This window comes from Lissotriton helveticus, chromosome 5_1 (genome assembly GCF_964261635.1).
Source record: "Lissotriton helveticus chromosome 5_1, aLisHel1.1, whole genome shotgun sequence".
NCBI classification, from domain to species: Eukaryota; Metazoa; Chordata; class Amphibia; order Caudata; family Salamandridae; genus Lissotriton; species Lissotriton helveticus.
In genome coordinates, this window is record NC_136065.1 from 60,158,961 (window position 1) to 60,171,796 (window position 12,836).

Consider the following 12,836-nt stretch of genomic DNA (forward strand, 5'->3'; position numbering starts at 1 on the left):
GCGGAAAGGCAACGAGGTATCATGATCTGCACACAAGCTGTAGATACGGATATATGACGTTACAACGCATACTTTTACAACGCCTACCTTTTCAACGCATTTTTTACACCGCAACATCCATTACAACGCACACCATTACAACGCATGTCATTACAACGAATTCTTTGAAACTACCTTTACAACGCATTCCACTACAACGCATACTACATTTACAACGCATTACATTACACTGCATGTAAGGTAAGTGTTGGATAGGGTAGGGGTAATATTTACTATTCTAACACCAGGGGGTGCAACAGTAGGGAAAGTGTTGGATAGTGTAGGGGTAAAAATTACTATTCTAACTCCAGGGGGTGCAACAGTAGGGTAAGTGTTGGATAGTGTAAGGGTACTATGTGTTGTAATGCTATGCGTTGTAATGGTATGCGTTGTAATGACTGCGTTGTAATGGCATGCATTGTAGTGGTGTGCGTTGTAGTGTCTTGCGTTGTAATGACTGCGTTGTAAATGCATGCGTTGTAATGGATGTTGCGTTGTAAAAGTTTTGTTGTAATGGTAGTGCGTTGTAAAAGTAGATACTGACTGTTCTCACATTAAATTAAAAATAAAAGGCTGGCAAAATGTCATCAGACAAAGGGCAACTACAGGATACATAATAGAATAATTCCAATAGTGCATCAAAAAAAAAAGTTTTGCCTCATTAAATATTAATTATATATTTTATTATTAGATAAACTGAAGCAGCTTGTGCTTTGCCCAGGAGTGAATATCATTTGCTAAATTCCTGTTACACAAGCAGACAAAAAACCAGGAAACAAATGCACAAACACAAACAGCATATTTATTAAGTCTTATTTTAAAAGATAGCTGTGACCTGATTTCCTGCACTTACACTGATGGTGACCCTGGAAAAGTTAAGTTGTGTCTCTGTAGTGGTGCGAGGGCTGGGTGAAATGTGAGCCTGTTATTGCAACAGCATGGGGGCATTGGCCTGCTTGGCGGACATGAAAGGGTGCCCGGAGAGAGGCGCTAAATTACCCATGACAAAGGAAAGGCAGATGGCAGCGCGTGCACTCGTTCGTGCACTCAAGCTTGTAGCCAATAAGCAAAGGCTGGGTTGCACTTTTAAGATCCCCTTTTACTAAAAGTCGAGCAAGCTCGACCTAAAAACAACCGGTGCCTGTACAAACTGACAGCAATTAAAGCGTCTGTTCGTTCGATTACAATTTCAAACAGAGCTCTCGGGCATAGTGCACACAGCTCATCAACAAACAACTGACAGCAGCGAGAGGGCGGGGCAGGCGGGTACGGCACGCAGCGTCACAGGAGGGGTACCCGTGAGAAATCAGTGAAGGAGAAGCCTTAATTTCTCTCACATATCACACTTGTTGCTCAATGTCTCTGACTTGCTTTGAAGAAGTTCTGCCTGCACGTAAAACTTCACTGTTCACTAAAGTGTGCACTATATAGCTTTTACCATACCGAATGAGACTTGTCTCCAGTACTACACTGCTTCTATTTGAGGAGCTGTGTTGGGGATGATGTGATCAGTGATGTCATCAATGATGTCAATTGAGACAGCTAGCACTTGATAATTCTATGCTTAAAGACATTACTAAAGTATGTCAAAAGGCGTCACTTTTTCTCAGGTGTGTGTGCGCGCGTGTGTACACAGCACAAGCTGCTCAGTGGGAAAAGATCTATTGGGAGCTTACAAGAGCTCAGAGTGGACTTACAGCCCGCCCACTGCTTACCATTGGCTGACTTTACTGTCACTCTTATTTCTTCCTTCATACAGGATGGATTTTTGCTCCGTCTTGTGTGTCCCTCCCCTGTTTCTGTCAATTTTTCTTTAAGGTAATCTTCAGTTTCCAATTGGTGGCACATGTGATTTTTCTACAGGATCATCGCCAAATGTTGTAATCAAATGATGGTCCGGACGTCCAGCGTAGATTAGTTAAGGTTCTTTATTAAGTAGTTAGGAGAAACCCCACCAGGCGCAGCCTCCCTGCTGCTCAGCACAAACCCAACCGACACTCACAGACATCCCATACTCAATCCACAGCAGCATTCACTCCACACTCATCCTGGCTGAGCGGCAGGTACAACACACGGCCTCGTTGCCATCCTTTGACTTCGATGACTCGAATCCTTTTGCCTTCTGTGGACCCTCAGATAATCATTACTAGAATCCAGGGACCCCCACTGAGTCATTATTGGAATAAGAGAACCCGGCCTAAGCAGTTTTGATGATCTGAACCACATCAATTATGGCCTTGTATTTAATTCATAAACAAATATAATAAAACAAAATGTTCGCTTTAATGGGAAAGTTGGAGTGTTTCTAAAATCAATAGGCTACCCATACTATATTCTGTTTGGTGAGTCTGCACTGTTTCCATGATTCAATGAGGCTACAACTTCATTTTTAGACCCCAATTTACAAGTTAATATTTTTAAAGCGCGCTCCAGTGAAGAGAAAAGAAAGGTTATATTTGCAAGAAATAGCTTTTGGTTTTGCTAATGCTTGTTTGTTTTGGTGAGCCCTCCCCAAGGAAGGCTGTGCCTGCTTAGAATGCGCTCCAGTGAAGAGAAAAGAAACACAATATTTGCAAGAAAGAGTTTTTGGCTTTGCCAATGCTTGTTTGTTTTGGTGAGCCCTCCCCAAGGAAGACTGTGGCTCCAGTGAAGAGAAAAGAAACACAATATTTGCAAGAAAGAGTTTTTGGCTTTGCCAATGCTTGTTTGTTTTGGTGAGCCCTCCCCAAGGAAGACTGTGGCTCCAGTGAAGAGAAAAGAAACACAATATTTGCAAGAAAGAGCTTTTGGCTTTGCCGATGCTTGTTTGTTTTGGTGAGCCCTACCCAAGGAAGGCTGTGGCTCCAGTGAAGAGAAAAGAAATGTGATATTTGCAAGAAAGAGCTTTTGACTTTGCCAATGCTTGTTTGTTTTGGTGAGCCCTCCCCAAGGAAGGCTGTGGCTCCAGTGAAGAGAAAAGAAATGTGATATTTGCAAGAACGACCGTTTGGCTTTGCCAATGCTTGTTTGTTTTGGTGAGTCTTCCCCACAGAAGGCTGTGGCTCTTTAACCCCTTCCGTGCTCGTCATGAGTTGCGCCGCTCGCATGCTCATGACGAGCTCAGCTCGTCATGTAACGCGGCTTTTTTCAAAAAGCCGCACAGCGCAAAAATAGCGGCCGCACGCATCCGTTAAAGCGTGATCCAGCTTTTGGCGTTGCCAATGCTTGTTTGTTTTGGTCTTTCTTGCCCAAGGAAGGTTGTGGCTCCAGTGAAGAGAAAAGAAACGTTCAATGTGATGTTCAATGACGTCAGCGGGGGTTCTGATGTGTATAATGACGTCATTTGTGATGAGTTGCTCGGTTCCCCCCCCCCCCCTCGCTCCCCTCGGATCTTAGCGGGAGTCAGTGGGGGGCGTGGGAGGGGTCTGAATGATTCTGCCTTTGGCTCTGCGCGGGATCCGTCGCTCGCTGAGGTTCAATGTCTCACGGGGCGGAGCTCATTTGTGTCATATTTGTAATATTCCTGTCGGTGACCCCTGACCCCCCCAGGGCAGAGGCGCTTCACTGGCGTTTCTTTGGATTACCCAGAGCAGCCTCTCGTGTATAGCGCTTCTTCTTAGTGCGTAGAAGGCACACGCGGCGCTAAATTATAAAGTGAGGCGCTATGTCAGTGGCAGATATACCTGTGGGCAGGTTAGGAGGGGCCGGGCTGACAGGAGAGCGACAGAGACCCCCAACATACAAGCAACATGGAGTCGGGGTACAGAGAAGACAAGGGACAGCTGTCCCCGGTCACAGCAGAGAATCCGTCTCCGACACCCACGACTGCAACACCCCCCCCCCCACCAGACCACAGTGACCCAACAACACAGGACTGTACTCCCTGCCCCACCCCCCCCCAGTGTTCTCCCCTCATCTGTGGGGGTCTCCCCCTCTCACTCCCGCCCTGTCACGGGCAGGACCCGCAGCGCCCCCGCATTGCTCCCTCCTTCATTGACTCCTGGACTGAAGTAGGGTCTCAGGGTGGGGGGGAAGGGGCCCCCGGAGTAGGTGTGGAGCAGAGAGCGGTCAGTCACATTGTACCACGAGAGCCTGCGCCCCTCATAGTCCAGGAAGAGACCCACAGCCCTGGGGGGCACACGGGGGGCCAGGGAGGTGCGAGGGGAGGTGACAGCTTCATATTCACCATGAATGAGCCGCACCGCCCAGAATCCATGCTCAGGTGATAGTCTGATGTCCCCCTTCCTGCTCTGGGCCTCGTCACAGACCCCCAGGGTCCAGTGCGTCTTGCCCCCCACCTGCACCTCCCAGTAATGCCCCCCGGAGCTCAGCCGCTCCCGACCCAGCACAGCGGCGACATAAGTGAATCTCTGCTCCGTGTCCGGCCGGCGCTGGTCTCCGCCTCCGTCCCTCACGCTCCGTCCGTCCTCGGACAGGACGAGGTCCCGATGAGCGGTGTCCGGATCCAGGGTCACCGCAGCTGCAGGAGAGAAGCAGAGGTCAGAGGTCACCACCAATCACAGCAGAGAGCAGCACTTGACATTTCAACCTCAAACAACAAACATCGGAAATAATAAACAAACGCTGGCAAAGCTAACAACACTTTTCTGCCCGTCTGTGCCCCACGTGAGATACCAGGGGCGGTGTGAACCCTGAGCCAGGCACGGAAGGAACGAGCTTAGGGGGGGGGGGGGGGGACGGGGGGGTAGAGTGAAAGATAACAAGAGAGACTGGGGGGGGGGGAGGTAAACCGGAGAAAAGAAAGAGAAGTGCAGAGGTAAGAGGAGAAAGGAAGACTGACCATGAGGCAGGAGGGAGAGAGGGAGAAAGAGGGAGGTGTAGCATCCTGCTACTAATGACCACAGACACCATTACTTATAATCAAGGAGCTTTATTATCTGCTTCCAATCTGCTTCACGTCCCTGCTCTCACTGCCCTCATCCTGTACTGACCCCTCCTCTTCCCCTCAGCCCACCTAGCTCCGCCCACCCCAGCTACTGGACCGTCAACTATATTACATCTCCCCCTTTCTTAACAAAATGAGCTTAATGTCCTCAGTGTTCGCAATTCTTCAATCCACCACACTGGTCGGCGGACAGTCTGTTCTTCAAACCTCAGTAGTGTCGAATCAGTGGTGGGCTTGGCTTTGGTCAGTTTTTTTGTTGTCTGGATCAGGGTATTCCTGACCACGTTGCGTTTGAACTGTTTACTCCCACACTCCGCAGTCATCATGTTTTCTTCCTGCGGTGTAACGGTTTGTCCAGATGCTCGATCTCTTTCATGAGTGGATAATGCTCAGGTCTTCTTCTGAGCACCAGCATCTACTTTTACTTCCTTTCGTCCTGTCCAGTCGAGGGCAACACTGCTCTCCAATCCAGGGTCATGCAGACCAGACAGTACGGTGTGGCTTGATAACTCGTTCACGGGCTCGGGTTGTCTGGCGAGCTCGTGGGCTATCTGTGCATAGGCAGGTTTCTCTCTCATCGGGTGATCTCTCTCTGCTGACATGTCCGGTTTACCTTGCAGAGTGGATGGCTGTCCCTTCCCATCTGGTGATTAAGGTCCAGTGTCTCTGTTTTCTTTTTGTAGGTCCTTTGGGTCAGCCTCGCGGACCCCTTCAGGGGTGACGGTGTCTGATCGATGTCCAGATATGCTTGTGACTGACCTGACAGGTTGTCTTGTGGCATGACTGGGTGTTCAGAGTCCTTAGTGTGTGACGTGTTGCTCTTGACGTGAGGGATGTCCTTTGGTTCCATGATGCGTTTGGGTGGTTGACGCCATGACTGTTGTCGGGACCATGACTCGGTCAACTCACGGGATTGAACAGACGAGCCCTCAGGGTCAGAGAAGTCTCTAGTGGACTTCCAGGATCGGACAGACGTGCTCTCTGAATCAGAGGAGTTTCTGGCCATAAACGTGCTTTCTAGGTCAGAGAAGTCTTTTGTCGATGTCCAGGATCGAACGGACGTGCTCTCTGAATCAGAGGATTTCCTGGCCATTCTCCTTTTGAAGCGTTCCTTTGAGGGTGTCTCGGGTACTGGATGTCTGAAATGAGTGGGCCGTGACACGTTGTTTGTTGACTCAGGGTTGTCTTTAAAACGATTCTCCGGCGCCTTCGTCGACTTGTCTTTGGCATTGTTTCATCTGAGAAGTTGCTCAACAACCACGTGCTTGTTCTTTGTGTTTGCTCTTGAGGTTTCCCATCTTTGCCTTTCTCACATGTCAACGACGTCTTCTCGGTTTCTTCTTTGTCCCCGGTGTCATTGATGCATTGGTCTCTTCCTGTTCGTTGTTGGGGAGGGTCAGTTCGTCTTATGTGGCTTATTTCTTCTTCCCACTTGTTTGACTGATGTGGGTGTGATGTGTTCTTCTGCTGGATGATGTTCCTTCAGACTCATCTTCACAACTTGACGAAGAGTGTTCCTGCGCCGACTTCCAGCTTTGACCATTTTGAGCTCTCCTTCTATAGTTTGTCTTCCTTACTCTCTTGTTATGTAAGTTGCCATCTTGTCCAGGGGTGCGACCTGTCCCACTTGACGCTCTCTCCTCGTCAGACTTTGAATTACATCTTGAGGGTGACGAACTCCTTGAGGTTGTCCTTTGACTGGTTGACTCGGAGTATTCCTTGTCACTGTGTCTCTCCCGTTGGTCAGACTTTGAATGACATCTTGAGGGTGACGAACTCCTTGAGGTTGTCCTTTGACTGGTTGACTCAGAGTGCTCCTTGTCATTGTGTCTCTCCCGTTGTCTTTTCATTGGTCTGCCTTCCCTCTCCCTCTTTTTTGTTTTGTCTGTTTTCCACATGTCATCTGTCCAGGCATCTGGACAATTTGTCTTCAGACTCGGGTCCTTTGATCTGTCCCTTGCCTTGACATGCATTCCCATTTCAGCTTTCCTGATGATTTCTTCTAGCGACCACTTTCCTCGCAAGATCTTGAGCTTCGTGTCGGGGTTTGCGCAGCCTTCGATTATCCGGAGTCGAACTGCGTCCTCGTTCGTAAAGGTGTTGAAGTTGCAGCCTTGTACCAGGTTTTGCAGCCGAGTGATGAAAGTTGGCAATGGTTCACCTGGTTCCTGCCGAGCTGTGTTGAAAGTGATGCGCTCTTGATCCATTTCCGCTTGTGCGGAGAGACGGGCACATAGCTTTTCTTGGAGTCTTTTATAGATTTCCGTGTCTTCTTTGGAGAATGTTTCGATTGGGCATCGGCCCTCAGGACCCACCAAATGGAGGAGCAACGTTAGACATTTCCTCTCTCTTTGTTCACCATTGGCGTCCAGGAAGTCACCCAATGTCGCCAGCCATCGGTTCTGTTCAAGACACAGACTCCAGGTATCATACTGCATTCCTGGGGGTGGTGCTCTGAAGCAAGGGTTGCGTTGTTGTGCTACTTCTTCCTTCGCCATGAGAAGAGTATTCTTATTGATTGTGTTCGGGCGGGTTGTTCACTCGGCTTCTCGTGGTTTTTTAGTTAATCCTCTTTGGTCGAGGCCTTGGGTCTGGTCATCTGCTGGGGCGTTACTAATCCTTGCAACCACCACCGTATGCGCCAGTGACTAGAACTTGGATTTCCTGCGTTCCGAGATGGCCACTATCCCGCCGCACTGTGCCAGTCACAGGGCTCCTTCTCTTTTCGAATCGCGTGCTAGAGGCAGGTGGTTATGGACTCTTCCGCAGTGAGGCTAGTGCAAGTCCTTTAGTCACCTCCGTATATGTTGTGCTTGTTTCTGGGACCGTCCTTCGCAGTCTTGCCTTCATCCGAACCTCGTGCGGTCTGTCCAGCAGCTCCTCCCCTTTATGCTCTGCGGTGTGTGTTCACCATCACCTTTGTAGGTGCTCGTGCTAGTTCGCTGATTCTCGCCACTGTATGTTTATTTGCTTTTTTAGTGCTTGTTGGTTTCTATTCGTCACTGCTTGTTTGTTTGTTCTTGACAGTGTTTGTTTCCTTCTATTAGCCAATGCTTGTTTGGTCTTCGCCAACGCTTGCTTGGTTTTCCGGTGGCAATGCTCGTTTGTTTTGCCGATGTTTGTTCCTTTGCCAGTGCTTGTTTTGTGTCTATCGCCAATGCTTGTTTGCATGTAACTGTCAATGCTTGTTGATTTCACTTTCGCCAGTGCTTGTTTGCATGCAACTGCCAATGCTTGTTTGTTTGTCCTTTATCAGTGTTTATTGCAGGTAACTGCCAATGCTTGTTAATTTCACTTTCGCCAATGCTTGTTTGCATGCAACTGCCAATGCTTGTTTGTTTGTCCTTTATCAGTGTCTATTTCCATACACTGCTTGCCTGACTCAAAGATGGCCGCTCCCAATTTCCACAGGGATGTCCCACTGGCTTGCCTGACTCCAATATGGCCGCCGCCCCTGAAATCCCAGCTTGCACGAGACTTTCACATTGCTCATTCAGACCCGGGCTGACTCAATCAGGACTCACCGGCCGTCGGTCCCAGGGACATCAGCACTTCTCCAGGTTCCCACACTTATCTACAGGTGAGGTCGGGGTGGGCTCCCGCTTCGTTGCACGGGGGGGGGGGGGGCCGAGTCCACGCGGCGACAGCAAGCCAAGACTCACGCATCGGGCGTGAGATTTCCGGCGTCGGGAGCCACCGAGGCTCCAGGTCCACCGCGCTCGACTGCGCTCGCTGTCAGACCTTCTTGGGGCGCTGTCCTTCACTCAGGCACTGGTCCTCTGCTTCTAGGGTGCTAGGCAGAGTCGGGGTGGGCTCCCGACCTCTGCTCTTTCTGTATGTGCTGGGGCACATGCATCCAGCGATATCGCGTTTCGGCGCGAACTGTTCCGACCTTTCGAGCGCTCCACCGCTCGTTGCTGCAGCTCCCTCTTTCCTCCCTTGGGGCTTCTGGAGGGATAGGGTCACTTGTCGCCAGCTTCTCTCTGAGGCAGCTCTACACAGTGGCGATTTCTTCTTTTTGGCGCCGCCTTCACATTCAGCAGCGGAGCTCGTTTCTTGACGCTGCGGGGACAGGGTGTTTCACAAGGTGCTGTGGCTTGTGGGGATTTGCTCATCCCACCCTCGTCGCCAGTTGTAGCATCCTGCTACTAATGACCACAGACACCATTACTTATAATCAAGGAGCTTTATTATCTGCTTCCAATCTGCTTCACGTCCCTGCTCTCACTGCCCTCATCCTGTACTGACCCCTCCTCTTCCTCTCAGCCCACCTAGCTCCGCCCACCCCAGCTACTGGACCGTCAACTATATTACAGGAGGGAGTGAGAGAGGGAGGGAGAGTGAACATAGGACAGGAGAGAGAGACAAGGCGGGAGGGATGTGGAGAGAAGAGCGGGAGAGGGGAGAGTGAGAGATGAGAAGAGGGGGGTGAGGATAATGAAGAGGAGCAGGAGGACGAGAGATGGAAGAGAAAGAAGAGTTGAGACCGAGGAGAAGAAAGAGTGAAAGAGACGAGGGGAGGAAACGAAGCGACGGGGCCGGATGTACGAAGCGTTTCGCATTTCTTAAGGGACAGGAGTCGCTCTTTGCGGCCGTTAAGAGTCGCTAAGTGTCCTTTCCAGATTTACAAGGGCCGTTGGGAATCACAACAAGCATTGGCATAGCCAATAGGTCTCGTTTTTGGGACCTTATACGTGTTTAGCCAGAGATATTGACTTTGCCAGTGTGTTTATTCTGTGTTGTATAGAAGTCTGCAGCGTGCTGAGAAGTTATATTAGAGAAGTGTTAGAAGCATTTTTATTCCATATATATGAACAAGAAAGCATTATGAACAACTGAACGTCCACATTAAACAAGTATTCACAATAAATAATCTTTTTTTGGGGGGGGGGGCTTTTAATGAGTGCAACTTGTATCTGCCTGTCCGATGGTGGCTTGTTGTGGTTCTTTTGCTTATGGGGCATAAATACCAGGAGGGTGAAGGCTGTGAAATAACACCTGTAGAACAGTTAGTGAGCGAGTTAGTTAGTCAGTTATTGAGAGAGAGAGTCAGTTATATAGTTAGTGAGAGAGTGAGTTAGTGAGGGAAAGAGTGAGTGAGAGGGTTAGTTGGTTATTTAGTGAGAAAGCTAGTCAGTTAGTGAGCGAGAGAGTTAGTGACAGAGAGAGTGAGTTAGTGAGAGAGAGAGTGAGTTAGTGAGAGAGTTAGTGAAAGAGAGTCAGTTAGTGAGAGAAAGTCAGAGATTTAGTTAGTGAGAATGAGAGTCAGTTAGTGAGAGAGAGAGTCAGTTAGTGAGCGAGAGAGTTAGTGACAGAGGGGTATATTACCAACCAATAGAGATAATTTTTGTCTCTAACTTGTTTAGAGACAAAAATTATCGCCGCACATCGGCGATTTTTATCGCAGATAAACCTTGCTATTAGCAAGGTTTATCGCAAATGCGATAAAAAACGGCCGCAATGCATGAATATCGCTGAAAAGTCAGCGATATTCATGCATTATCGAGCAAATGCTCTTAGCCATGTTATCCACCTCCCATTGGTTAACATGGCTAAGAACTGCTCAGGGCAGGTGTTAGCTTTTGGAGATATTCGCGCTTAGCGCGAATATCTCCAAAAGTTGATAATAGGAGATAGCGATGTTAGCGACTGTTTTCAGTCGCTAACATCTTGGCACGCCCACTTTGCATGTCATTAGTGATAAATATCACTGACATGCAAAGCGGGGCCCAAGATGGTCACTATCTCCTATTAGCTGTCGCTAACTGGTGTTAGCGACAGCTTGGTAATAGGGAGATAATTTTATCTCCGCTTTCTTGGCTTTTAAAGCCAAAAATGCGGAGATAAAGCCCCTTGATAATATACCCCAGAGAGAGTGAGTTAGTAAGAGAGAGAGTGAGTTAGTGAGAGAGTTAGTGAAAGAGAGTCAGTTAGTGAGAGAAAGTCAGAGATTTAGTTAGTGAGAATGAGAGTCAGTTAGTGAGAGAGAGAGTCAGTTAGTGAGCGAGAGAGTTAGTGACAGAGAGAGTGAGTTAGTAAGAGAGAGAGTGAGTTAGTGAGAGAGTTAGTGAAAGAGAGTCAGTTAGTGAGAGAAAGTCAGAGATTTAGGGGCATATTATCAAGGGGGTTTATCTCCGCTTTTTTGGCTTTAAAAGCCAAGAAAGCGGAGATAAAATTATCTCCCTATTACCAAGCTGTCGCTAACACCAGTTAGTGACAGCTAATAGGAGATAGCGACCATCTTGGGCCCCGCTTTGCATGTCAGTGATAGTTATCACTAATGACATGCAAAGTGGGCGTGCCAAGATGTTAGCGACTGGAAACAGTCGCTAACATCGCTATCTCCTATTACCAACTTGTGGAGATATTCGCGCTAAGCGCGAATATCTCCAAAAGCTAACACCTGCCCTGAGCAGTTCTTCACCATGTTATCCAATGGGAGGTGGATAACATGGCTAAGAGCATTTGCTCGATAATGCATGAATATCGCTGACTTTTCAGCGATATTCATGCATTGCGGCCGTTTTTTATCGCATTTGCGATAAACCTTGCTAATAGCAAGGTTTATCTGCGATAAAAATCGCCGATGTGCGGCGATAATTTTTGTCTCTAAACAAGTTAGAGACAAAAATTATCGCTAGTTGTTGGTAATATGCCCCTTAGTTAGTGAGAATGAGAGTCAGTTAGTGAGAGAGAGAGTGAGTTAGTGAGAGAGAGAGTGAGTTAGTGAGAGAGTCTGATCGAGTTAGCCAGTAAGTGAGAGAGTTAATTATTTAGTTAGTGAGAGAGAGTGAGACAGTTAGTGAGAGAGTTAATTATTTATTCAGTGAGAGAGAGTGAGAGAGTTAGTGAGAGTAAGGGTTCACGATCGTAAAAGATTGTAAAGCGCGTTATCACTGGTCTGAGATGCAAATGAGGGGTTAATGCAGTGGTACTTTTGTGTCTAAGGTTAGTCCCTGCCTTCAAATAATGTTCCAAAGTATTTTCTGCTTTGTCGCTGTAATAGTTTGCATTCTTACAAATGGAAACAGCAGCTCTACGTAACACAGCTTTTTTTCTAGACACACTGTTTAAACCTCCATGGTAACATCTAAACAGAGTCCCTCAGCCAGTTACAATGAAATCCTTATATAAACACCTTTAATTTCTTAAGACCCAACATAACGTTTTAGTAGGCAAAAACATATTAAAAAGCGCTATATAAAAAACAGATCTTATTAAGAAAGTTAATTTTTACACAAAGGCAGAAAAAACAAGAAGACGCTCTCCTTTATGAAGAAACAGGGATATTAACTGATTTGCCCAAAATCACAGGCTGGTGAGCCAACGCCGTGACTCAAACGTACTTCCCAGCTTGCTGATCACAAGCTATGCTCATTACGCCACATCCTCCTGATCACAAGCTATGCTTATTACGCCACATCCTTGCGCTCTAGGAATATTGCCTACAGTCGTGTTGTGTACAGTTCTGTTGCAGAGAGGGCTTCTGTGCCCCTAATGCTGTATGCTGTGCCCCACGGTGATGCAGTGCCCCACAGGGATGCAGTGCCCCACGGTGATGCAGTGCCCCACAGGGATGCAGTGCCCCACAGGGATGCAGTGCCCCACAGGGATGCAGTGCCCCACAGGGATGCAGTGCCCCACAGTTATGCAGTGTCCCACAGTGATGCAGTGCCCCACAGGGATGCAGTGCCCCACAGTTATGCAGTGTCCCACAGTGATGCAGTGCCCCACAGTGATGCAGTGCCCCACAGTGATGCAGTGCCCCACAGGGATGCAGTGCCCACAGTGATGCCCCCACAGGGATGCAGTGCCCCACAGGGATGCAGTGCCCCACAGGGATGCAGTGCCCCACAGCGATGCAGTGACCCACAGTGATGCAGTGCCCCACAGGGATGCAGTGCCCCACAGG

General features: G+C 48.4%; 1 protein-coding gene across 1 annotated transcript in view; it reads right to left on the reverse strand.

The window, feature by feature from the left end:
• Nucleotides 1-3,953: 3,953 nt before the first annotated feature.
• Nucleotides 3,954-12,836, reverse strand: part of LOC144752949 (butyrophilin subfamily 1 member A1-like) — a 232,858-nt gene continuing 223,975 nt past the window's right edge. The window contains exon 7 of the mRNA XM_078640759.1: nucleotides 3,954-4,498. Within this exon, the coding sequence (XP_078496885.1) occupies nucleotides 3,954-4,498 (545 nt within the window). The remainder of the gene's footprint in view (nucleotides 4,499-12,836) is intronic.